We start from the raw sequence: 27485 nt of genomic DNA on the forward strand, positions 1-27485 counted from the left end.
GCAGCAATGAATGAATGGAAATCCAAAATCTCTGTAAATGTTCATTAAAATTATTTTTTTTTAAAAAAGAGTGTTTTCTAATGGAGATCCATCCAAGTCAACATGCTCTTGACAAGTCCAACGATGGAGCCACAACATCTAGACCAACCCCTATACAGGCATGTCTCCTGGAGAATACCCTCAAGCCGGCACACAGCACCACCACCGCCTTCCTCGTCAAGCTGAGAACAGTCGATTCAGAGAGGGCATGTGTATGTGAGGCATCCCGGGCAAGGACACCGGTGAAGATGTCTGTACTGAGAAGGCCCAGGCGCATGTGGAGGGAAGTGGACAACGTCTGCTGCTCTCCCCACCTACATGCTCCCTCGAGTCCAGGTTCCCACCGCTATCGGCTACTACAGGGCACCTCAGTCCTGTCCTCCTGGAGCCCGTGTTCACCTGGGCAGAGGTGTGCTCTGAGATGTAACGGGGGGCGGGGGATGAGGCCCTGTAAATGCTTCTGTTTAAGGGAATTCCAGGAAGACCTCCACTCCTTCACCGTGATTCTTCATGCCCAAGTCTTCCTTCTGACTTAAAGCTGTCTAACCTCATCTATCACTTTTCTTTTTCCCAGATAAGGGTCCATGACTTGACTTCAATATTTTGAGTCACTGAAGATACTGATTCATTCCTCTAGGTTTTTAAAAGCAATTTAATACAACTACAAATAGGTAGCATTTCAAAAAGGGTAGAGCCTCTACAACATCTCTATTTTTGGCCCAAGTCACTGATGACGATCAAATGACAAAGATGTACAGATCAGAGCCGCTGGAGAGCAATGCAGAGCTCTGCCTCGCTCTAACATGAGCCGTCACCAAGCCAGCACAAAACGATGCTGAGAAATGAGACTTACTGGTCATCTGGAACTCTGCAAAAGCGACTCTTTCTAACTGGACTCGGAGCAGCTCGCACGGCGCGTCCCTGAGCAGCTGGAAGAGCTTCACAGCCTTGCTGTAGTGTAAGTCGGCCAGCACCCGGTGCTGCTTCCTCAGGAGCTCGTCCCCCACCTGGAGGTCGAGACAAAGCAGACAGGCATCCTCAGGGAAGGCCGCTCCTGACGCCAACCTCAATGTGCCAACCTCGACGGCATCCCCAAAGGCTCTGCAAAGGTCACTCCCAAAATCTCAGTGTTTTAGTTCTTGCCCCATTTCGAGTTAATTTTGGGGGGGGGGGGTCATGGGTGGAAGGGGTTCAGCTCTGTGTTCTGCATGTGGGCAGGCAGCTGCCCCAGCACCATGTGCTGAAAAGACACTTCTTTCCCCTTGGGACGTCTCAGCACCTGCCCTTGCTTTTGCCCGGAGGATCGTGGGCGGTCTAGGCAAGCATGAATTGTTTGGGGAGCCTCGTTTAAGAGAAGAAAGGTACAGGGTGAGCTAAACACAGAACAAGTGCTCTAGATTCAGGTGGCTAGCAAAGGGCTGTACTATCGGGACAGGGGTCCCCAGAAGTGAGCCTGTACTCCAGGGACAGACAGACAAGCTGCTTTAGTGCTGAGTTAAGAAAGAGGTCCAACAAGGAGACAAAGAGGCAAACAAACGTCACTCCTAACAGCTGCTCTGTGGGAGAAGGATAAGCAGTGTCCTCCTGTGCGATCAAGTGGCTCTGAGAACTGCCAGAGGGTCGGCTGTGGGTGGGTTCCAACTCAACAGCACAGAACAACAGAACCTACACATACACACACGACTCCTGGCAGAATCCAAGAAAACTCCTGGAAGGCAGCATGCACCCCAGAACTCACGTTACTGCTATAAACCGATGCATCTGTAAGCCAGGAGCTCTATGTGATAATCAGCTCAGATTATACTAATAGCAACCTGAAACCATCCAAAATCCCACTGCTCAGAGAATGGGAAAATGGTATCATAGTCCTTCAATCAATACCATCCGGCTGAGAAAACACAGGCACCACCATGAGGGTCTCTCAAAGGTATGATGGTATGTGAAAGGCCCTAAGCCAGACGTATACAGTGTGATCCCTTCTAGAGAGTTCACCGACAGGTAAAATGTAAACATGCTGTTTAGTGGTAAATCATGAGACAGACATACACGCACTGCCGTGCAGCTGGTGGTGACACAGAGCGACACTAGCAACAGCATCCCTCCGCTGTGCCACGCCCACGGGCCTTCGTCTCATCGGCTGACCCTTCACTCTTCCGAGTACAGTGTCCTTTTAGGGACCGGGCCCTCCTGCTGACTTGTCTACAGCGTGTGTGATGACGTTTCATCCTCCTCCCTTCTCAGAAGTACTCGGGCTGCCCTTCTTCCAAGAGGCATTACACACAGGTGTGCCTGGTTAGTCCTTAAACTCCACACAGATTCCACACCTACCTCCTCACACGAGCTTTGACATCCAAGTTCGACTTCACGAGAAAAACTGCTTTCAGGGGGGAAATGGTCACTACGCTCTAAGCTTCCCTGAGCAGATCATTAAAGCAAACACAGGGCAGCGCAGGGTCGCGGCCTGGCGGTACCTGGTTCCGCAGGCAGCTGTGGTACATGGAGGCCAGCCTGTGATGGATGGTCGCTGCCCGGTACTGGCAGAGGGGCTGGCGTGCAGATGCCGAGTCCACATCGCAGTACTTCAGGGACTTCATCATGGCCTCACTCACTTCTTTTTCGATCTGCGGTTTTCGGTTTTCAGGAGGAAGGGGAACAAAACCACAAACATTCATGATCTTAACTATAAAACTCATGAGAGAAAAACACACTCCACGTCTCTCAACCACAGAGGCCAGCAAGAAGACAAACCTGCTCCTGAGCCTTTCTTGACAAGGGTGCGTAGTCCTGCAGCAGGGTGGCCATGGTGAAGTACGTGGTGGACAGCTCCCAGTTCACCGAGTCCCAGACCGCGGGGTGCCTCTCCCGTGCCCCCAGGGACCTGAGAGCTTTCAGATAGTAGTCAACAGCCTGCAAGGGGGAAATGCATCCACCTAAGTTTCCTCAAATACACAGGCCTCAGAAAAATCCAGGGACCATTTAATGTGGGGAGCAATTATGAAGTAACAGCACTGGAAATATTCCAATGACAAAAGCCAGTTAAGATGGTCAGTGTTCCCCTCTCCAGTAGCCAGTCCTATGAGGATTCTTCTGAGGAAGCCTCAAACTGTTTTCTTTCTAAACGAAAATTCTAATTTTGTACCTAGTAAACTAGAAAAAGAATTCCAGAAATCCATGGAAAACTACTTGCCAGATTTTATTGTTTAATTTAAAAAAAAAAGAACAAGAACTCTTTATAACCCTCCCCCATTGTTAAAAGACCTGGTTCTTACATGTAAGCAGCAGAGTAAACCTATTCACTGCTCGTTCCGTCTCAGCAATTTCCAGGGCATCTGGCCACTCTTTCCCAGCTGTTAACTGATACTGGGCCGGTTTCTTTCCAGTGATTCTTAACTGTTCTTTATACATTAAGAGTGTATTAACCTCTCATCTATAATGTATGTTACAATATTTTATTTAAATTGTGAAATTATGACTTGCTTTTCAATATTGTGTTCTGATGCTCACTTAAGACACACTACCCATGTTTTTCTTCCATGACTTCTGCTCTGGTGTATGTTGGGATCATCCCAGCCCTGCATCATAGGCTAAAGCCTCCTCCTAGACTGACAGTGGGAATTCTAAGTGTCACTTCCTGCCCACCCACCTTTAAGTCCCTGATAAGCTCACAGAACGGCCATCTTTTGTCAAGCATTCCGTTCTCACTGGTTTCACGCAGGCCAGTGTCCAGGCACTGCTGTGGTTTATGCATTTGACAGAATTAGAGACAGCGGTCAGGGCATGGCAACGTGCATTACCTTATTATAATACAGGCCTTCTTCCGGTGAGAATTCCCGTTTAAACTCATCGCCGGCCCCACAGTGGGCCTGTGCACAAATCCGCATGAGCCTCCCAGTGTTGCACAGCAAAAGGGCAGCGTTTGTAGCGTCATCAATGGACTCAAAGTTGTGAATTCCCTTTTCAAAACAAGAAAAGCTTTTTTTCCACAACTGTTGCTCTGCGGCAGACACACTTTTGCTCACTTTGCAAAAACACAAAGAAAGAAAAGAAAAGGGTCCTGTAAATACCTATCAGTGTGACACACCGTCTCTCCCGGTGCTGACTCACTGGCATCACACTGGCCTGCCCCAGCCCTGCTCTCACTGCCCCAGCCATGCTCTTGCTGTCCCTACTGCCCCAATCCCGGCTCTCGCTGCCCCCGCTGCCCTAGCTCTGCTTGCATGGCCCCAGCCTCTGCTCTCGCTGTCCTGGACTCTGTGGTCACTGTCCCAGTCCCACGCTCACACAGCACACCCTGCCCACAGTTCTGATCCTTCTTCAGTGCAGCAACCACCCTCTTCCCCCCGTATCAGCCACTGCCTCACGGCGAGCACCCGGAGCCCCTCGTCAAAGGTTGTTATGTAAAGATAGAGTCACACTCCCTGCTGCCAGTGAAGAGGCTCTGACTGTGCTGACGCTCACAGGCGTGGGACTGACACTTTGCATCCTGGGTCACAGATTCTCCTGCTCCAGGTACCTCCTGAATGCAGGCTGCCCCCTGGCCAGTCCTCCTCACATCTGCCTGCTGACGCCCTGAGACTGTGCACTGCACCTCGCTCCCAAGAACAGCCTAGAGCTCCCACCACGATGCACACCTCCTCATGCCTCCTCCCGTCCTCCGCCTAATTCCTGCCACTCATCTCCGGCTTCCCAACGACACAGAAGACCACACCAGAGCTCATCACAAATCCACATCTGCCTTGATGCAGATGGACAGACACACAGGTGGGAATGGGTGTGTGTGTGTGTGTGGGGCTTTTCTACTTTCACTTCTTGTGAACTGATCGAAACCACAGCGTAACCCTTTATGACAGAATCAAGTGTCACAGCCTCGTGCTCAAGTCCCTGTCAATGAGCCTTATCTCACACTCAGCCCACAGAGGTGGGGACCCCACAGAGGTACTCACCTGCCCGTTCGCTCTGCAGTGCAGCCGCCTGATTCATGTAGAACACGCCGATTTCATTCCGAATGTTCCCCATTCTCTTCAGGACTTGGACATAGTGTTCTGGATTCTGGCTTTTCAGGTCACTGAACTGTAAGATTTCATTAGCAGCTTCGTAACATTTACAGCTCACCGAGAGCTGACTTTCTAAGTCGGTAGATAAGTCGGTCGCCCATGCAAATCCTGAGGAGAAAATGAGAGATTCATGTGAGCCTGGTGTGCTTATTCCTTAGTCTCAAAGTCCACCCAGAACGTCTAAAACCACAGAAAACACAGTGGAACAGAAGCATACGAACACTTAAAGAACACAGCTAGGTTTCACTGTAAAGGTGACATATTCAAGACAAACAAGAAGATGAAAACGCGGAGTCTGCACTAAGAATCAATGAAAGAAAAGGACCAATGAAGAAAATGTTTCATTTTCATGGTAATACATTTTAAGTCCTTATATTTTCTAGGGGTAATAAGGCTCAAAAGAAATACAGTTGTCCCTATAAAAACCAAACTGTCCTATCACTGAGCCATTTACAACACAGGCTTGTTTATGAGAACAGAACACTGATACAAGGTGAAATTGTCTTTTTATGGCTGGAGATAGTTCTTGAAATTCTGTTCTCACCACTACCAGAGGCTAGCTATGCGCACCACCATCTGCCATGTAAGTTACTCCGGAAGCAGCTGCCCACAGGCCCTCGAAGGCTCAGGCTGACGGCCATCTAACGGAGCCTGGAGTAAACTTAGGACAGGACCCAAATCTACTGGCAGCGTTAACACCCTGGCTGTATCACAAAAGCATACAAGATGCCAGTGCTGTGACACAGATGTAGCCTTCAAGGAGTAACACGAAGGGAGTGATACAAACATCCACAGGGACGGTCAGCCGAAGAGCAGCGGAAGGAAATTGGGAAACAATACATTTTTCCTCCTAATGCGTTTCTCTAGCTGCTTATTTTCTACCTCAATGGACCTCAATGAGACAACTCAGAAGCTAAGCGAGTGCTACGGCCCGGTGACAGGGTCAGTGCTGTCGGACCCCACGTCCATCCCAACAGTGTGCCTGGGTCAGCACTGAGCTGAGAGGTGGACATGCTGGGCTACATCGCCTGCTTTCCATGGGGGTCATGCGGGCTCCAGAGCGGGGCAGCACGGGCACCAAGACAGCCAGCCCCAAACAATGCCAACCTCAGCCTCAGGACCGTCCACCGTCACTGTCCCTCCTTTCCAAAGGAAACCCCAGCTCGGCTGGCTAAATGGGTTGCTCCGAAAAGCCTCATGAAAAAAAGTGGACAAAAGGTCAGCACAACTGTTTTAGAGCTTGTTTTACACTCCGCTCTAACTGTAACTCTATAAAAATTCAAAACCGTTTTATACGTAAATACCCAGGATTGTACCGGCCTTTACCATCAAGAAAAGACTGAGCTAGGGCGGAGTGAATATCCAAACACTGCAGCTCTCAGGGTTTGCTGGCTCTGCCACAGGCAGAGGGCACACCTTGGCAGGTGGACTCTCGGTGGAGACTGTGCAGGATCTCCTGGTCTTCCTTGGTCTGATAATGAAACTCTTCCAGGTGAGCGGCTCTGTTGTTGGCGTTCTGGGCCAGCATCAGCTGGATGTCCCCGCAGAGGGTCAGGTACTGCGACAGGAAGAGCAGCACTTCCGACAGCATGTTGGTGCAGAGGCAGCAGTACGTGTCTATGCGGGGAAGTGGAGCAAACCCGGGTGCGTTAGCTACCAGTGAGCGCAGTCAGCCCGGCAGAGCCCGTGCTACAGGAAGCCCTGCCCACTGCGTCTACCCCCAGGCAGCCTCCCAGCTTCACTATTTCAGACTGAAGGAATAACACCCCACTAAGAGGAGTAAGTAAAAGCAACAAGTTCACAAAAAGGAAAGCAATTTCAAAGTAGGATTTCACCTCCAGGCTCTCTGTGGGCTGTCTCTATCATCCCTCCCCAGGTCTACAGCAAGAGTCAGTCTCGCCCCTCACTGGGGCTCTGCAATGTCCCCTCTGCCCTCCCTGTGACTGCAATGTCCCGTGTCCTCCCTCGTCCACCATCTACCGTGGCTCTGCAATGTCCCGTGTCCTCCCTCATCCACCATCTACCGCAGGTGGACCCCAGCCCCTCACCGTGGCTCTGCAATGTCCCGTGTCCTCCCTCCTTCACCATCTACCGCAGGTGGACCCCAGCCCCTCACCGTGGCTCTGCAAGGCCAGCTTGATGTACCGCAGCGCCCTCCCGTACTTTTGCAGACTCATAGCTGCATCAGACAAAACGTAGTAGGCCTTGGAGGACTTGAGAATCAGCTGAAGTTTCATCTTATGTTGCCAAGAGCCAGGGATCATTCCAGACTGACTGGAGCAGTTCCCCTTCTGCAGGGAGCCCACTGGGCAGGGAGAGAGAAGCACAGTCCGTCTGAAAACAAGGCTTACTGTGAAAAACATCTTCTGTTTCTAAACAAAAACACACCGTCCTGAGACACTGCTGTTACAACCCTGATTAAGTGCTGAGCTTATACTCTCTCAAAGGCAACAGAGCAAAGCCGCAGGGGCGCAAACAGGCTCCTGCAGCAGGTCTCAGGGTGGCTTCGCTGCTGGCGTCAACTCCTTCCCTCTCGGGGACACTGAGGGGACTGCACTCCCACTGGGCGCGGCCTCCTCGGCTGTCACCCAGAGCACAGCGTGGGCAAAGCCACTGCCCTGGCCTCTGGCACTAGAGCCCCGATCGCCAGCTGGGTCTCCCACTCACTTTCCGCTGCTCCAGCGGAACGATTATCAGTCTGAGTGAAGCCTCGCTGGTTCCCTCTGTGTGTGTGTCCTTCTTCTAAGCGCCTGGCTAGCTCAGTGCTCAGTCTCCTCAGCAGGACTCCCCTCCACTAGGAGCCCACCACGCTGCTCTCTTCATTCACCAGGTCACTTCTGTGCCAAGACCTCCAAGGCAATGGAGCCAAGTGGCAGTGCGAGGAGGACGTGATCCGTCTCTTTTAGAGATAGCACACACGAGTGGAGGAGAGGTGCTTTGCTGAGAGCTTTAACTGACATAAGTATGTGCAGGTGACAACTCTACTGAAAGGTACAGCAGCGAAACGTACTTTTGTCCAGGAACAAGGCCATCTGCTTCTCCAGGCCCTCAGGGCCTCCGTGTGAGGACTCATCTTCGTATTTCAGGGGAATTGGTGTGTTGGGGTCAGCTGCGGGAAGATCACTTTCTTTTTTGATGCTGCTGTCCACAGATTTCAAGCCCTTAAAAAAAGGAAACAATCTGCTAGTAACTTAACCAAAGGCCCACTGGCAACAAAACAGCAAGAGCACGCAGACCCCCAGTGCATTCACCCCTCATCCGAGGACACTCACAGAGGCGGCCTGTGACAAGGCCGTGTTGAGCACGTCTATCAGTGCCATCTCCTGGCAGCAGCACGTGCTCACTGCACGTGTGTATCACACGGTGGGAATTCTCACAACACTCCAGAGTTCCCACCCTGCTCCCGCACACTTGAGACTGTAGCACAGTGCAGAGAGAACGTGTGTACGCACTGGGGACCCAAAAAGCCACATGGCTGGCTTCACATGTGCTTTATAACGGTGGTCTGCCGCAGAGTAAAAAAATGGTCTTTTAACAACTAAATTTGCTCTGAAAGGTGTGGGATAAATGAACTACACTTTTGCTTTAAGCGTAAAGAAGAAAGTAAACAGAAGACTATTAAGAGCGCCATCGGGGTGTAAAGGAAGCACTACTGACCAAGTGTTGGACACACTGCAGGTGAAGTTTCACCAGGACATTAACACAGACACGGAACTCACCTCCAGGACGTAGCTGAGAACCAGTCTACAGCGCTCCTCCGTGTCATGGCAAACTGGAAACGCACAGCTGGGCTTGAGAAAGAAACATTCAGCAAGATCACTACGCCATCGCACAGCCCTGAGAGCTCAACACGCGGGGCAGCCCTGACCAGAACCCGCTACACAGAGACAGGCACTGGTTCTTACTATTAGAAATCTATTTGTGCATTCAGCTTAGTGAATCCGAAAACATAGACATACTGTCTTTGTAGCAAATTAAACTTTTAAAACATGACCAAGAACACATGGCTTAACAAAAACATCTCCCCTTATAGTTGCGGCTTTAAAGGCTAAACACTTATATGACTTTGTCAGGCCAAAAGGGGAGACATGTGCAGCAAGTAACCCTTTGGGTAAGTTCATACCAGAGTCACAGGCTATGGCTGCGGGCCAGTGAATGAAGCCAGGAGGGAATGCTGCACAGAGAATGGGGTGTGTCCTGGAGCCCTGAAGCTCATTCTGGGGTTCTGGCATCTTTGAAACCATCATGAGGAAATAATAAAAACGAGAGCTGCTTTCCTTTTCAATAAAACAAAAGGCCACTCTGTGGGCCCACAGATGTACATGCAGTCAGACGTGGCCAGAGTAGAAAATGCAAACCCACATATTCAATGCCTCGTTTTCCAATGCCGAGGTTTTACTGTAAACTCTAACGTGCTCACTCTGATCTGATGGATGGACTTGTACTTCTCAGGCACCGAGAGCTCCCCGACAGACTTGATTATGGCCACAGCCTTGCTGTCCTCCGAGGGCTCAGCGCTGGCGCCGTAGGACCCGTTCTCATCACTGTCCGGCATCTCCTCCTCATCCTCTTCACTGTAACTTTCATCCGAGTTCTCATTGAGAGGAGACTCCGAACTGTCTTCTCTTTTAGGTTCATCCAATTGAAAAAGTTCTGAAAGCATGTAATTGGCTGAAGCAATAATCTTGAAGAAATAAAAGTAAGAAGAAATGTGTGTGAGTGTCACGCACACTGAGCTCCCCAGGCAGTGAGCCGTCCTAGATCCAGGACGACGTCTGACGCTTCCCTGATGTAAACGGGATGTGGAGACACACAGCCTGCTCTCCATCATTTACACAGGCTCTGGGGGAGCGCCAAGCGATCCTCCAGCTTGAAGGGTTCCTTCCTTCCCTTCAACGCCCCACCGTCTGCTCCCACCTCATGAAAGGTGGCCACTGAGGCTCAAGAAGAACACTTCAAGGGTGGCATGACACAACTCAACGATCAGCATGCCACCAGCCCAAACAGAAAAAGCAACTTAAAAATTACGAGCTGGTACAAGTTAATTCCGACTCAGAGCAAGCCTAGAGGACAGATAGTCCCCGTCAAGGTCTCACAGCTATCAATCTTGTCAGCAGCGGACTGCCTCGGCTCCTGTTTAGGAGGCCCCCGTATGTTAGAAACACTGACCTTCTCAATGAGCAGGTTATCATGAACAGACACCTAGTATTACTAACAGGCAGGTTACTGAGTAGGAGCTGCCCTGTCAACGCTAAGGGAGGTGGCTGGAATCCACCAGATGGGCCATCACCTCGTGGTGACTCACTGCCCCCGAAAACCTGCTGGAGGGTCCGCTGAGTTGGTGCCAACTTGAGAGTGGACAGCAATATTTATCATGACTGGGGGAAAGCTTCCACTCAGCCATCCTTATATATTTTGTCCTATAACATTAATCATAACTTACATAATGTAATCACACTTCCTCCACTTTCTCCCTATAACTCTCATTTCAATTAATCGCCCTTCAGCAATTCCTAAGAAACATTCAACAATTTCAACACCATTTCCTAACATCCACATAAATCAATCAACTTGTATTAAACATAATGATCTCAATCAGCAGACATTTAAGTTGGAAATTACTCTTTTCTACAAAAAATGTTTTCTCTGGATCTGCTGCCTAACCCCAATCCACTGCTGCTGAACTGTTTCTGTCTCACACAACCCTCAATCTGGTCACCAAGGCTGTAAATTATTAGTAGGGACTGACTGTCTTCCTCCCTCAGAGGGACTGGTGGGTTTGAACTGCTGATCTTTTGGTTCACATTAAGTTCTATACTGTGAGGGCTCTTGGATCCGGTCTCTAGAGTAATGTGAAGGCCCAAACTGGGTGTAATAATACACAAAATAAAAACTGACAGTGGGTGCGTAACCTCTCCAGAGGCGAACAACCTTCTCTCTCCTGAGAAGTGACTGACTCTCACTGCCCACTTGCCAGTTAGCAGCCAAGCACTAAGCACCGCCCAGGCGGGCTCCCCGCTCCCACACACACACCTGCGGGTGCCTGCTCTTGTCCAACAGTTTAACACAGTTAAGGAGCAGGGTCCTGATCGTCCCATAATGCTTCTTATTTTGATTCTTCTTCACCATCATGTTGCAAGCAACCCTTAAAAAAAAAAGAAAAAGATATTTACTCTCCACGCACCATTCTCTACAAGAGTCAAGTCGAAGCCTGCTCTCATGTGCAGGAGAGAAAATGCTACGGCAAACAAGTATCACTGTTTTCATAGAAAAGCAGAGTACTGTCTGGCACAGTCCAAAGAGCTATGAATTTTTAACCACTAAACATATTTAAAGTCTGGGCCAAGATGGCATGGCTGGATGCTCTAAAAGGGTCAAGGCCAAAGCCAGCTGCCACCTCGTCAATCTGCTGGAGGCTGTAAGGCGCTCACTTGTACAGCAGGATGGCCACAGGCATCGTGAACGGGTTCTGGTACTTGTCCTCCGTTTCTTCACAGAGAGTGGTCAGGTCATAGAGCTTCACAATATCGCTGCCACTGGCTGAAAAGAAAAGCAAATCTCAGCGTGCAGCCGCCACCCAGACGAGCCAGGGGCACCCGTTCACCCAAGCACTCGCTGACCTTTAAACAGCCAATAGGTATGGCCTTCTTTGGTGCAATTCGACTTCAGAAATGACAGAATATTCTGGGCGATATCCTTTATGACTTTTGTAGAAAAATTAGAGTTTTCCAAATTGGGGATTTCTTCTGTTTTTATCATTTCATACTTCTGCAAAACACAGATGGGAGACAGCTGCAGGGAGACTAGAACAGCAGCCTGTCTCTTATTAAACAGAAACCGAGTACAGGAGCCTGTTAGGCTGCTGAGCTCCTCCCCTGGGACACTGCTCTCCTGCTCGAGGCTCACGGCCTGGGGTCGCGTCTCGTTCCCCACCAAGTGGTCCAAGTCCAGTGTGATTCTTGTAGGCGCCTCTAGTGAGGCGCTGGGCAGATAATGCCTCAGCAACACCTCTCTCCCAGCCTCCCTGATGGCTCACTGGGAACCTGTACGCTTTTTGCAAAATGAGATCACACCACTATCCCCACCTGAAGCAGCCACCTTCTCTTTCTCCAGTCACGATGCCTCCACTGCTCTAGATTCCTGAGTCTCATCTTCCTCCTCCTCAGACCCCATCCTACTTCCCATCCCTGCCCCTGAGTGCCCTCCATGACACAGTGACTGTCACCTGTAGAGTGTGGACTACCAGGAGCTCTGCAGGAAGGTCCCAATCAGACTCATCTGCAGGGCTCCTTAGCCCCCACCGCTCAGGCGTGGTCTCAAGTGGTGACATGGCACTCTGACACACACTATAGATTAGGGACCACAGGGCTGGAGGACCTTGGCCTCAAGGCGACAAGCAGGCTCCAATGCTGGGCACCACCACGCCCAATGATTGAGAAGCTGGGCAACTCATAAGGGCTACCTGATCCCTAGTCCTCCTCAACTGTCAGAAGGGTGACGGAACACAGGCAGCTGGAACAGACAACGAGACGCTGCCTTCCATCAGGTGTCTGGTGCTCTCTCCCCAGCACTGTGGGGTCTGCCTCTGTGTCCCTCCATAGCACCCTTAGTATTACGTGACTTACAGAAGCACCACAACACCTCAACAGTCCCGCTGTCCCCACATCTCCCTGCCTGCCCCACAGCCTAGGTTTAAATTCAATTCCAACAGGACACATTTCATCTCCCAGATGCAGAGTGCTCACGGATCCCAGATTACCAGCCAAGTCTCAAGTTCTTAGCCCTGCACTTGGGGTCTCCAAGGCTGGCTGTCCCTTTTCCAACCTTTCTTTCAACAACTTCGTTAGATGAATCCCAGGTTTCTCCAAACTGGATTCCTAACCTTTGTCCATTCATTTCCTTACATTTTGGATATTATTCTAGACCCTGTTAAACCGTCACTTCTCCCAGGAACTCTCCTATCGCTGCAGAAGTGACCACAAGCCTCCTGTCATCCCGACTCCTGCAGGTCGATGTACTCATGAGGGCTTGTCTCCTCTTTTCTCTCTGCACACCTCTCCCTTCTAACAGTTTACATCTGTCTAAGAAGTAACGAAGCCTTACTCTTTCTGTCCACCTTTACGACAGGGACGGAATGCCTACAGAGGTAGGTTTCAGTGTATTTACAGCCTTCCCCCAAACCACCCATGCCAGCCAGGAGTCCTGGCACACCCACAAGCGGTCCTCACTGCCTATGTACACCACAAGCTTGGAGGGGCTTCCGAGCTTTAGTGAGGGGCTCTGTGCACTAGGGGGATTATAAAAACACCTCGGGTCTTACCTGCACAATGCCATTTACGTGAAAACACATCACCAGCTCTGGAACATTGCATATCAAGTTGTCCAACCAATAGTCAATTCCAGTTAACACATTAATTGGTTTGTTGTTATCCCTAAAAACAGACATTAGCGTTACTTGGTTTAACTGGTATGTTCCCTAGTAAATCATCTGAGACTGCCTTCTCTACTTTAGGTCTCTGGATCCAGACTCCTTAGATGGCGAGGGCCACACGGGCCACTCATGGGGAGATGTGCCGGCCGCTCCAGAAGCTCTGCCTGTGCTTCCGACCGACATCAGGAGGGATGGAGTCCGAGGGGATGGGCTCACGAAGGCGGATGAGCACGAGGACGGGCCATGCTCCTCATACAGGCCGAGGAGAGAGGCCAGCTGACAAGTCACAGTGCAGCTCTGAAGAGGCCGGCAGGGAGCTAGCGAACCACCTCCTCCCGAGCAAACACACTGCACTGAACCCTCAGACACAAGAACAGGGCATTGTACTAAGAACCAAAGACTAAGCTACTTAGTCAGCACTGCCTGCCTTTCTGCGGCCAATTCAGTTGGCACGGGGAGGGGAAGACAGCCTCCGGCCCCACAGAAACATGAAAGCAGACAGACTGACTCTAAACAGACATAAACCATCCATGGCCAAGGAAGTTGAGTTCTGGGTACCTGAGGCGTAAGCTGACTGCAGGATACCTGCCTCCTCCAAATATGGGCATGTTGGAGCCAACCAGCATATGTATGTCTTCAAATGTCCACAAAATATTCCGAACAAAGTCATTCTTAAGACCCTTTGATTCAAAAGAAAATAGGAAGTATTTTAACAAACAGAAGACCAAAAATGTCCCCCCACCAAGCCCCACAGAAAAGACTAGAAAGAGGAAAAGTTAAAGGAAGCAAAGGAAACAAAAGTCATAGAACTGGAGGGCCACAAGAAGGCATTAGGAAGAGACTTGTAGGATCGAGATGTTTCCCACCAATCCGGCTCAGGCGAGGTCCTGTGGGGTGCTGGTGCCCTGGTCAGCACCTCACCGCGCGTACCTGACTGTTCTCCCCGTCATTGAACAGAGTAGCCAGGTTTTGTTCTTTGGGTGCAGAGGCCACATGCCCCACTATGTATGAGGGCTCAAAAGGCTCACTGTCCTGTGGAAAGGGGGAGGAGAAGGTGACTCTGCGGCCCAGGCTGCTTACAGACGGCCTGATTTTATAGCACACCGACGCCCAGAGCAGACACCGCAAACCCACTGCTGGGAATCAGGGCTAAGAGGGCCATTCATGTTGGTCAGTTCAGAGCAACTAATCAAGCAACCAGATGCAGACCTTACCGAACAGTAAAGACAAAAACTTCTCCAGTTCTCTGCTCTTTCTGGTGACTGTGAGTATCTCTGTTCTTCTCAGCCCTCACTCCTGCACGGAAGCATTCCTCACCAGCCCCAGTGAGGTTTTAAAGAAACACTCATCTCAGCATTTCCTAACATGTGTATCTTGGGATCCTCAATAAACACTTTCCAGAGTCAAGTTTGAACAATCCAGCTACTACATCATTCTCTTGCAGTGGGAAGTAATGCTTGTTAGCATTAGAAAGCTCTTCAAGAGGCCCTACAAGAGAAAACTCGAGTTTCTCTCTCTACAGCCCGATGTTTCCTAACCTTCTTTCACCTCAGGACATCTGCTGCTCTCTGTGCTTCTGGGTGATGCACGCCGGAAAGTCCTGGGAAGGGACAGGCCCAGCACGGATGGAGACTACTTTTCCACTTGCCAACCACTGAGTGACAATGTCAACGCCCCAGGAAGCCGCACACGGGCACACACCTGCACGCTGCTCTCGCCCCGCGGAGGCCACAAGCTGTGCTGCCTGCCTGTGTGAGTGCACGTGCCCGGGCACCTCTGCTGTGGCTGTCTTCCCCATTACAAGATTACACGATCAGTCTTTTCTCACTACTTGTTCATGCAGACAAGTTCTCTAACTTTATTGCGTTTGTTGGGATTTGGGCTCCAGGTTTCAAGATCCTATGTTCCCCCATAACGGTCTGGTTTCAAGGCCATACCATAGGTATCTCTTTAAGCTTCATGACTACTCAAACATAGGCCTCTAACTAGCAGCTCAGTTCCAGAAATAAAAAGGATTAACTTACAGCTACCTAAACACCAAAATGAAGTCGCAGGTAACAGACCTCTAAATGGTCGGACAGAGAGCATTACACGATTCCGTAAAAGATGACAGATATCAGGTCAGCCCCACTCAGGGCCATGATGCTGCTTGGACAGTCTGACTACAAGGCCCTCCAGGAGAGTGGGGCTGCCGGAAGAGGCCCTCCTGACCACACACAGAGGGGAGGACTATGGGAAGAGGTCTAACTCTAAAAAAGCTGGGCTGAAATCCCAGCTCAGACTTCACAAGCTACAGGGCCACAGGAAAGCACCTCTTTTCATAAATTTTGGTTTGTTTGCAAAATGACACCATTAACACCACATATGAAAGCCATAAGGTTAAAGAGAAATTCATGTACACAACAGGTCTCAAAATACATGGTACTATTGTTATATGCCACAAAGAACTGACTCCTAGCTGACCCTGGAGTGGGTTAACAGAGGCTGAAAATCACACAGGAGACGGCCCATCTGTCTCTGGGGGAGCAGCTGGCAGATGTGAACTGCGTGCCCCTCCAAGTGCCACTCGGCAGCACAGTAAATGACCACTGAGTCACCAGAGCTCCCGACAGGGCAGGAGAGGCATGGATAAATGCCAGTTTCTTTCCTCCATAAGTAAGTGTGGAAATCCTTGACGTTTTCCACAATAATCCTTAAAGCAAGACGGGAGGAAAAGGCTGAAAGACGAAGAGGGGAAACAAGACTATACACAGCGTGGTCTTTTTTGTACAATGAGGGTTTTGAAATCAAAGAATATTAAGCGTATTTTAAAAATGCCTTAGTGAAATATAATCACATATATTAAAGTGGATAAAACACAACTGTATGACTAACTACAAAGATATGACCCAGGTGAGCAGCTCCCTCACGGACATGGGCACTGCCGGCGTGCCTGCACCCGCCTGCACCCACCTCTCACCCTCACAGCGTCCCTCCCAACACTGACCACAAGGGCTCCAACCGAACCACCACCTTCCTTATTCTAGCGTTCCCACCTCTGGAAAAACTCAAAATATGTGGCGTAGTTGGCAGAGATAGGGTTTTTTTTTCATGTATGAAAATGAACTTAAATGTGTTTGCTTCCTGTAAATCTATAACAGCAAAAAGATAGGAGCAATATAGTCAAATTGTATCCTGGCCGTGAAAAACATTTAACAAGTGAAAAAAGCAATTCAAGATCTTATTTTACCTTCTTCAGACTTATCAATTTCCTGAAAAAAGGATATGCCACTTTATATCTGTAGAATGTTATTCTTTGACAAACATTATTAATGACAAAAGTAAACCAGAGAGAAGATGAAACCAAGAATATAAAAACAAGATCGATAACATACTCTACTTTCTGTTTTCTAAAACTTCCGTAATGTGAACACTGGGTAAGCACTTTAAGAACTTCACCAGAAAACCTTACGGGCTACTGTAGATGTAGCACTGTGACTAAACGTGACAGAGGCGCTCACTATTTACGTTACGGAACGTCTGTAAAGCTCAGTACTTGAATGGCACTTATTTCATGCTGTTACTGTTCCTGTGGAGGCCGAACGGACTCAGAGCTGACCCTCCAGCGGGTCTTCAGTAGCAGTAACAGCAAGAGAAGCAACGGCCCATCCTTCTCACTTGAAGCAGCTGGATTCAAACTGTGTATATTCTGGGTTGGCAACACAATTCCTTACAGTAACCCCCCCAGAGCTCTCCTACTACATAGAAGTTAAAAATACACTACAGTTCAAAATGTTACATTATAACACATCTAAGGAAATAACCAATATTAATAAATATGGAAGGTATTTTAAGCACTAGTGAAAGTGTTAAAGTATGTTGAATTGTTTCATTACTAAAAAATCTGATTTAGCTGTATGAAATAGTTCTTATGACTGTATCTTAAACTGAGGTTGCTTCTTTTCTGAACCTTGTTAGAAGTCAATGGATGGAACGTTCACACCTCTGTTTATCTGTTCTCATGACCAGGACACTCGCCCTCACCGACTGAGCTTGCATCCATGTGCTCACTGACCTGCGTGGAAACACCAGGGTCTTCGGACACAGAGGCAGGCATCTCAAACGGGGCCGGCCACGAAGCCCCCTCGGAATCACTGGTCTGGTCTGGACTGGACGTCTCCTGCTGCTCTGCAGCCGCAGGGACAGGCTGAGCTGCTCCATCGCCATTTATGCTGGCCGGGTCAGAAAAAAGAAGAAGATTAAGCTGTGGCTCAAATGAATTTTATTCCACAGTCTATTGTGTTGGGTTTTGTTAAAAAAAGATTCTGTAATCAAGCACACCACCACCACAACGAACTTCTTTCCACAGAACTGATTCTGAATCTCAACAATAAGACAAATGTTAAAAATGTCAGTGCCAAAACTGAAATGACTTCCTTTATAAACTTAAAACTCCATTTCCGATTAGAAGATCCTTTCTCTGCTCAGGTCTAAGAAGCAGTATACGAGCAGCCACACACCTGTGATACAGGAACTTGGACAGGATGGCCTTCTGATACCAGTGCTCTTTGCTCTTCTTCTTCCTCTGCCACTTCTGGTCAATGAGCCTTTGATAGAACTCTTTCAACCATGTCCAATCCCCAGTCTGGGCAGCACAGCAGATTAAGAAAGAAACAGAGCAGACAGGTGGTCAAAATAATCGGGCATCAACTTTACTACCCTTCCAGGAAAGACTCTATTTTTTTAACACTGATTATAAAACACATACAAAGCACTTGACATTCAAGACTCAATTAAAATCGTCTTTCTGGGGAATCTCCCTGTCCTCTTCCTCGCTCTAAGTCAGGCTGTGAGGAGTGAACCTTTTCCACTGAATCGCCTTTAGCTCTGGGGCTAAGTCCCACTGCACAGAGTGCTGACATGATCCGAGCTGGTGTTTATGAAATTTTCACTGTCACATCTCGAGATCTTCAGGGTCTCCACATGCATATAGACTGAACTAAACCCTGATCTTGTAAAAGAGAAACATTCTTTTTAAATAAACAGGAGAAACATGTATTTTAAACACCAATTTAAGTAATTGGAACTACTTTCCCTTTATCAAAGCACTGTGCTTTAAAGAGTAGCCTGTGCCATGGCGAAGGGCAGGATGGGGTGGATGAATACACAGTTCCTCAGACTGGACAACACTGCCGCCGCACTTCACACACTTCCAAACCTCACCACATGGCCGTGAGCGGAATGAGCAGGTCGAAACTGCTGCAGTTTGTGAAGCTTGGCTTCAGGAAAAGAAACTAAGTCTAAGAACTTTTCCTCTGTAGGAACAACTTCTCATATTTCCTGGTAGCCATATTTCATTATTTACGTTGAGACGACAAAGGACTTTCAAACTGTAAGCTGACTTTTCTCTACTCCATCTCTCCTTTGTCAGAAGCCTGGCTACTGTTGTTAATAAATTAACTTTCTTCCCCCGTCTCCCTCTCCTCACCCCTCCGTTTTCTTTAATAAAGTTCCCTTTACCTTGAAATTTCTTAATCTATGATCCCTGCTGCTCCACCCTGGCCTTCTCAGCCCACGCTCCCAGCACTGCGGGGGGACAGCCATGGTGGGACAGCCACGGCGGACTTGCTCCTTACCTGGGACGAGCGCATGAACAGCTCCTGGATATCGAGCTCGTCCAGGAGGAGCGTGCGTCCTACACGGTGCACAGCCATGCTCACGTGAGACTTGCTGTAAGGAATCTTCAGGAGCTTTTTTATGTTCTGAAAACAAATCAGGGGGAACTAGATTAGAAAGGTTTTTTTACTGTGATTCTAGACATTTCAAAGTTTCCTTCAACTTCAAAGCACAGTGCGCTTTACTTTAGGTTATCTAAATGGAACTTCAGATTAATAGGTACAAACATAGAGAAGGCAAAGCTTTCAAGTCAGAAGCACCTACACTTTGTGAACAATGCTATGTTAATGTGTGTGACGACCACATGTTTTTTTACAGGACAGAATTTCTGCTGCAATGGCCTGGATGTCAGCAGATCAGCTCACACTGACCAAGTAAAGACCTGCAGGCTTTACCAGAACTGTCACAACCAATCTCAAGAGGCGACACATTCCGGGCAATCTCAAGCACTATCATTAGTTTTAATTACTATTATTAGAAAAAACATGACCATCAATAATAATCTATATGTGGTCAAATAATAATAACAGCCTTCCTTGCTGTTGAGTTAGAACCTACTCCCAGCTGACCCTCCAGCTGGTTTTCAGGAGGAGAATGTCCATCTTTCTCACTTGGAGCAAGAGAGACGTGGCCACCTTTGGGCTGGCAGCACAATCCCCTACAGACTCGGCCACGAAGGAGAAATGTGCTGCTTTAATTAAAAAAGTGCTTAATTACGAGGTTTCTTAGACTAACAGTTAATAAAAAACAGAGGACGACATAAAACGTGTAGCTTAGAACACCCTGAAAGGCATAATGCAGTAAGTCACACTTACTTCAGAGTCAGAGACCACATCCACGTCATTTCCCACCGAATCAATAAAGTCGTAGGCCATACCGAAACTAGGAAAGGGAAAAAGTCACGGTTAAAAGGTCAGGCTCAGGAGCAGATGGGAATTTAGTAACAGAGTGCTGTGTTTTATGGGTTCTAGGATGCATGTGTCCCCCCCCACCGCTAGCACTGCAAAAATCTTTAGTCAACTGTCTTTTCCTCCTTCAAATCACTTCATCACCCTCAAGTCAGAGCCAACTCATAGCTGACACTCCAGTGAGTCGGAAATCACACAGGAGGAGACTGTTTGTCCTTCTCCAGTGGAGCCACTGGGGGGATTCAAAACACCAGAAAGGAACCACCTTTTAAAAAATAATCTGCACAAGTGAATTAAAAAGTATAAAGTCCTGCATCTTAACTTAGTGTTAACAGTTGAGAATTCTGTATCTAGGGAGGTACCCCTCTCCAAAGTCTCGATGATATCATATCACCAGAATGCAAATGGCTTGGCTTCAAGAACTCTGAGTTACAGAATTCCATATTTCACACAATCGTATTATACTGTCAGTGCGTACACAGTGATTTCTGCAATGTTCTAGTCTAAGGAGTTAAAGGAATCTTCCGCAGGGCTAATGCCATCCCATGGATATTTTAGAAACTTCTGCGTTCAGAGAAAGGCACACGTGGGTGAGTGTTAGGGTAAGGAACCACCTTTGATTTAGCTGCAGGACAGAAGTAAAGATGTGACTCTGTGGGGAGCTCTGGTGGCCTAGTGGCAAGGAGCTGCAACTACAATCCCAGAGGTGCACGATTCGAATCCACCAGATGCTCTGCCGGGGAAGGAGGGGCAATCTCCTCCTGTACCAGTCAGATCTGATTTGATGGTACACGCACACACAAATAAAAAAAAATTTAAAAAAATGTGACTTTGTACAGCTGATGAAATATAGCAATAATAATCATCATCAGTTAAAAAAAAACAACATAAAATCACTAGATTAAAAAAATAATCTCTAAGAGAATGCAACCTGTTGAAGGCTGAATATTCTTTTCAGGTGGGAAGTCAAAAGTCGGAGAACTTAGAAAATCTAAAAGGATTTTATTTTGAGAACCAGGCTCCTAGTGAGGTAGAGCGATATTCTTTTTATAAATGAAAATGATGCCGATTCAGTCAGAAAGACAGCAGAATAATAACCGATGGGGCTCCGGCATCAACTGCATAGTTGAAAGGAACTCGGAGCCACCGTTCTTCACTGACTGCTGGGACACACACGGTCACTGCTGGCTTCCTTCCCCTTCTAAGACTCCGCTGTCCACTTTAAATATCATCTGCAGATTTCCTAAGAAGTGTCAGGGCCAAGGGAGTGAGCCACCTGATACGCTGGTCTTCCTACCGTCACTGAATGGAAAACTCCGAGGGTGACATCAGGCATGCTTACAACAGCCTGATGAGAGTCTGCATTTAAATATGCAACAGGCATGAACATTGGTAAAAAACAACAAAAGAGCTGATGGAATGCTCATAACCAGAACTCCACCTTGTTAATAACACAACAAAGACCTGCTAGAAGCAAGCACATGCATAAACTCTTCATATTAGGACACAATCCTAACCTCAGGGGAAAAGGACTTTGCAAGTCTAGGTGCTTTTCAAAATTTGGGAAGAGAAATGCTGGCAAGCTGGCAAGCACCGCCAATTAAAGTATTCTATTTTAAGGACAACAGAAGACAGGGAAAATGCCACCAGTTAACATTCACCTTGAAAATGGCTTGCTCTTCTTACTATTGCCAAGAATGGTGGTGCCCGCTGGCCCCAGTTTGGCACTCTCCCGCAGCCAGTTGGCAGGTGGGAGCTTCAAGTCGGTCTTCTCTTCGAGGCGGGCAAATGCTGTGCGGGGCGGGGCCGAGGAGTACTTCACCACTGCTCGGCTCTTCACCTCACTGCCTCCAAGGAATAATGCGGACCCCTAATTAATGAGTGAATGAGACTTTAATGACGGTTTTTAAGAGTTGAAATCTCAGCTTCTCTCTCTCTTTCACACACACCCACACACAGCTACGTATTATTAATCAGTCATAAAACCAAACCCATGCTGTCCAGCCATTCACATTCATGGCCACACTCTGTGTGTTTCCAAGGCTGTAAAGCTTCCTGGGACATGTGGCTGTTGTACTTGAAATGCTAACCTTCTGGTTAGCAGCCCAACTTATAACGCATCACATCATAAACTTACCAAATGTCAGCTCCCCCCCCCACACGACTTCAGAGCCGAGTCAAGACGACATGGGGTATTTAGCTAGGAAGCAGGGAGACTGATTTTTCAATAACACAGCCCAGCTGAGTGAGCGCTGGTGGCAGAGTCCCGACGAGCTGCACTGCTAACCCAACGCAGCGCCTCTCTCAAGGTCTGAAGTCCTCAGCGGTTCAGTGGGAAGGAGATGGGCAATGTCCTCCCACACGATTTACAGCTTGGGTCGTTTCCTACTCCACGAGTCAACGTTAGAGCACACAGGCCGAAATCAAGCGAGGCAGTACAAGTCCCCCCACACCCCTGAAGTGGGGTGCTCCATGAGTAGGTGCACCTACGGGACATTTCCTAAGCCAAAGGTGGCAGAAAGCTACGAGGCAATCTCCATGGAGATTTTGTAAATATAAGATGAACTTCTGAAACTCAGGTGTAGCACCTTAGCTAAGCATGAAATGATACCCACTGTCATTGAGGGGTGCTCTCATTGCGGCCCTCCAAGGCTGTAGGTAAATCTTAGTGGGAGGAGGCTGTCATTCGTTCTCCCTAGGATTTAAGCCACGGGCAGAGCAACAAGCCACACCATCACACCATGCTGTCTGTGCTCTTAAACATGAAAATGTTGTTGCTGTTATGTGCTGTCCGGTCACCGCGACTCATAGCAACCCTATATACAACCGCCCTGAAACCTACTCTATACTGTGGCAACCTCACTGTCTCCGACACACTTACTCCCATTACCTCAGTCACTGTACCAATTCATCTCATCAAGGGTCTCCCTCTCTACTCTGTCCCTCTCCAAGGACCAGTTCCTCCTTGCAACATCACCAAAGTATGTCAGAAGAAGCTTCAGAATCCTTGCCTCCAAGGAGCACCTTGGTTTCACCTCTCAAGGGTGAACCTGTTTGTTCTTCTAGCAGTCCACGGTATATTCAACACTCTTCTCCAGCACCACAGCTCAAAGGCACCAATTCTCTTGCTATCATCCCTAGTCACTGTCCAGCTCTCTGACACACAGTAACAACTACGAAAACTATGGCCTGGTTCAGGTGCACTGTAGTCTCCAAACTGACATCGCTGCTCTTCAGTACTTTGGAGAGGTCCCTGACAGCTGTTTTCCCAATGCAATTCATCTCTTGATTTCCTGGCTGCTGGTACCAGGAGTGCTGCCTGTGGAAGCAAGTAAACTAAAGCTGTTAACTATCTCAATCTCTTCTCCATCTATCATGGTGCTGTCAATTGGCCTAGTGGTGAGAATCTTTCTTTTCTTGATGTTGACCTTCAATCCGTATTGAAGGCTGCAGCCCTTGACCTTCTGCAGCAAGCGCTTCACGTCGTCCTCAAGTTTCAGCGAGCAGGGTTGTGTCCAATATACTTAGCATGAAAAGGAGACTTCCCAGTGGAACGTGTTAAGTGTTGCACTATTAACCAAAAGACAAGTGGTCTGAATGCACCAACTGATCAAAGGGAGAAAAATGGGCCGAGGAAGGACTGACGTCACCTGACACCTGATGGGGGGAGGGTCGCTATGCATGGGGACCAGATGACTGCTGGGGGGTTACGGGTTATTCAATATTAAAAATTCATAGAGACAAGTAACAGAAAGGCCGTTGCGGAAGGACACAAGTCAATACAGGCTTCGGGGCTGTTCCATATGGCGTTCGCCAGGCCTTTCTTCGGAGGAGCGCCTGGGTGGGTGCACACCCTGACAGCTGGTCATCACCCCTGCCTGCCCGGGCCACCTCGTGTCCTGGGGGTCGCCGGGCCTTAGAAGTGGCTGGGCAGCAACAGGCGAGGTTTCGGAGTTTAATTTAAAGCAAAGTTTATTTTGATCTCGGTCACAAACCCATTTTTTGAAAAAAAAACAACAGCAGCTGCTGGTTAGGAACCTGGAGCCTTCTTCCCAAAGCAACGTTCCTAACTGGTGTGTCAGCTGGTGAGACGGGGACCCCGAGGTTCCGGGGAGCCCCTGTTAGCGGGGGTCGGGGTCACTCGGCCCCTGCACGCACGAGCTCGGGGCGTCCTCCCTCCGCTCCGGCCGGCTCACCTGTCCGCTTCCCGAGGACACAGCCCGCCCGGGGAGCCGGGTTCCGAGGCGCACGGCGAGCGAGGGCCGGCACGCGGACTGTGCCTGCCCGTTCCCGGGGCTGCCAGGCCGGGGAGGTGACGCCGCGGCTCGGGGCACCTGCCGGGCGCTGCCCGCCGCGCACTCACCTGTGCGGAAGGCTCCTCGGACTCGCCGCGGGGCAGGAGGCTGAGCCTCCCCGGGGCGGCGGCCCCCGCCGGCGGAGCCTCGGCCGCGACCTCCCTGACATCGCCCATCGCTTCTCCCAGCGGGATCGCGGGCGAGAACCCGGCGAAGCAGCGGGCTCGGCAAACCCGGCACCGGAGAGGGCCCGCTGGCCGCACTTCCGGCCCCTGGCACGAAGCACTTCCGGTGACAGGGTCAGTGTCGCGAGATCGGCGCCCCGCCCCTCCTCTCCGGCCCGGGCCAGCTTTACGGCAGCCGCTGGGGGTGGGAGGCTCGGCCCGGCGGGAGAGCGGTAGTGCGCCTGCGCGTGCCTGCGCCTCTCCCGGAGACCACTTCTCGCGGGATCTCACTGCCAGGCCCCGCCCCTTACGCGCTGGTCCTCTTTGTTGGCAAACAGGTCTGGGGCGTGGACCCGGGAGGGAGAGAAGTAATCCGAGGACTGACCCTGGGGTTCGAGTCGGGGAGGGTGTAGATCCTGAGGACCCAGAGCAAAACACAGGCCACAATCTTCCCAGTTTTGGGAGATCTTTCCCGGAAAGGTCTGCAAGTTCAGATGACAGGAATCCTGGGGGTCCCCAGCTCCCAGCATCACAATCTCGGGGTCCTGGGTTCAGGAGCTGAGCTGTCACTGAGGCGGCAGGGCTGTGGGACAAAGGGCACGCAGTGTGTATTTGGACACACGGCTTCCAGAGGAGGTAGCACCACGACAGGTTTGGGAAGGAGTTTGGTAATTGGTAAATCAACTAGCAAAGTCCTTCCAACCTAAAGATAGGCAGTTCTCATCCACCAATTCCTCCATGAGAGAAAGATGGGTAATCTGCTTCCTGCCCATTTACAGCCTTTGAAAACCTGCTAGACCGTCAGCAACGAGTTAAGTTTGAATCCCCAGCAATGACTACTAACCACGATACTAATTTGAGGAGGGATCGGGTCCCGGAACCAGCCACTGCTCAAAGATTTAGGAAGTTTAGGTAAAACAGTCCAGCGAGCAGGGAGGGGAGGCTCAAAGAATGTTTAGGATGGTATGTGTGCCCTAAATTTGCCAGTATCCTTCGGACCTGCCAGTCTCATTCGCTTACCTACTGAGAAAGGTAGAAAGATGAGCATCTCCTCCTGTGCAATTAAACTGCCTCTGAAAACCCGTAGGGTGTTTAGCTTTGGGTCACTTCTGACTGGACAGGACACATAATCAACTTGAACTTGCCCCACTGTCAGTTTGTCTTACTACAGTGGCTTGTGAAACTGGACTCTGTGCTACCTGTAGTTCATATTCCAGAAGGGTCAGCCATGGTGGACAGCTTCTAGATTTAGGTTATCAAGAAAGACCTGGCAATCTAGATATGAATAAAAGAAAAACACAAAAACACCACCCCTGTCCAGTGGAGACTGTCTGATGCAGCGCCAGAAGACGAGCCACTCAACTTGGAAGTCACTCAAAATACAACTGGGAAAACTTAACATTTTCAAAGTAGAATGGAACTTAATGACGTGGTCGGAGTGAAGCTTTTGGGACCTTCATTTGCTGATGTTAAGTAATTCAGAATGGAAAGAAACAGGTGAATGCCTGTTGAAAATAAGATGTGGAAAGTATGAAATTAAAATTCATAAAAATAAATCAGAATTCATAAAGATCAACATCCTAGGCATCAGTGAATAAAAATGGACTAGAATTGACCATCTTGGGGAAGATGTGATTTACTATGTTGAGAAAAGCAAAGGAAAACGGTGTCATATTATCAACAAGAATTATTTCCCCATCTAGGTTGATATACAATGCTGTCAGTGATAGTGTAATAAACACATGCCTATAAAGCAGATAATATCTTCAGCAAGTAAAACCTTGCTGCTGTACATATGGTTGCAGGCCACTTGATGGCACATAACAGCAACAACATAATTGGGCATCTTACGAGGAGAGGCAGTTCCTTGGAGAGGGATACCATGCTTGGGAAGGTGGAGGGGTGATGAAAGAGAAAGACCTCAACCAGGTGGATTGACACAGTCACTGCAGCAATGGGCTCGAGTGTGTCAGAGATTGTGAAGATGACACAGGATAGGTCAGGGTTCATGTCTGTTTTCTATAGGGTCACTATGAGTTACACTTAACAACACCTAGCAACAACAACAAGGCCACTAGAGCTCCCTTATTACAAATACCTTTTTTTTTTTCTGTAACAAAACCAGCAACTATACATATGGATCTGGCTGGTGTAATACATAGGAATCAAAATGTATCTGTGGAAAGAGATGATGGAGAAGCTTAACACCAGAATAAGACTGTCTTGTTCATATGTGTCGAGTTTATTATTCCATATGGCTTTCCTAGCTACTGAACTTGACTTTGTGAGACTTAACTTGACTGAACTTGTTGATGGGCAGGAATATGTGAATAGGGTGTGTCAGCATATCTACAACAGGATTGGCTACCTCACTCATCCACAAAGAGGATTGGCTAAGTCTCAGCAATCTACAAGGGGATTGGCTAGCCTCATCATTCAATTGAGTGGATCCAACAGCAGAAAGAGTCTCACCACCAGCAAGGGAGAAGTAGGCATGTAGTGGATGTCCTTCAGGACCAGACATTCTTGCCCCAGCTAAACTTAACAGCAGCAGCAACAATGGCCGAAGCAGAGAGCCAACACAAGATGGAGTTGACCTTGGGATTGCTTCCCTCCAGAGACACACCAGAGCTAAGAGCCTTTGCCCAAGTTTGTTGGACAAATTGGGAAGGACGGAGGGTGCTGGTCAGCCAATATTGGCAGGACCGAGAACTTGGTAACACTGGGGTGAAGCCGTAAGTCTCAAGGCTGAGGTGCCTGGAAGCACCTTTTAGAAATTCTCCTGACTGTATTCTGCTATTAAATTGGATTCTAACCTTTTGCCTTACCAATATGGTTCTTACATGGTCTGTGAGCTATTGCATCGGATTTTGGTCCCAGCCAAGCAGTAGGATTGGTCTTGGGAAGAGTAGAAAGAGGAACAGAAGCATAGGAGATGT

The 27485-nt window shown here is 48.9% G+C and overlaps 1 protein-coding gene across 1 annotated transcript in view; it reads right to left on the minus strand.

The window, feature by feature from the left end:
- EDRF1 (erythroid differentiation regulatory factor 1) overlaps positions 1–24558 on the minus strand; it is a 32151-nt gene extending 7593 nt beyond the window's left edge. Inside the window, exons 1-22 of the mRNA XM_006880133.1 lie at positions 24451–24558; positions 21749–21957; positions 19995–20061; positions 19140–19265; positions 18024–18148; positions 17579–17735; positions 14455–14556; positions 14083–14204; positions 13414–13525; positions 11714–11861; positions 11525–11633; positions 11127–11238; positions 9514–9777; positions 8813–8884; positions 8104–8254; positions 7210–7398; positions 6510–6710; positions 4983–5201; positions 3834–4057; positions 2788–2946; positions 2511–2660; positions 893–1046 (exon numbers count right to left, since the gene is read on the minus strand). Of these exons, the coding sequence (XP_006880195.1) occupies positions 893–1046; positions 2511–2660; positions 2788–2946; positions 3834–4057; positions 4983–5201; positions 6510–6710; positions 7210–7398; positions 8104–8254; positions 8813–8884; positions 9514–9777; positions 11127–11238; positions 11525–11633; positions 11714–11861; positions 13414–13525; positions 14083–14204; positions 14455–14556; positions 17579–17735; positions 18024–18148; positions 19140–19265; positions 19995–20061; positions 21749–21957; positions 24451–24558 (3280 nt within the window). The remainder of the gene's footprint in view (positions 1–892; positions 1047–2510; positions 2661–2787; positions 2947–3833; positions 4058–4982; positions 5202–6509; positions 6711–7209; positions 7399–8103; positions 8255–8812; positions 8885–9513; positions 9778–11126; positions 11239–11524; positions 11634–11713; positions 11862–13413; positions 13526–14082; positions 14205–14454; positions 14557–17578; positions 17736–18023; positions 18149–19139; positions 19266–19994; positions 20062–21748; positions 21958–24450) is intronic.
- Between the last annotated feature and the right edge of the window lie 2927 nt (positions 24559–27485).

This window comes from Elephantulus edwardii, unplaced genomic scaffold (assembly GCF_000299155.1).
Source record: "Elephantulus edwardii isolate Elephantulus edwardi_28Jun2011 unplaced genomic scaffold, EleEdw1.0 scaffold00006, whole genome shotgun sequence".
Classification (NCBI taxonomy): domain Eukaryota; kingdom Metazoa; phylum Chordata; class Mammalia; order Macroscelidea; family Macroscelididae; genus Elephantulus; species Elephantulus edwardii.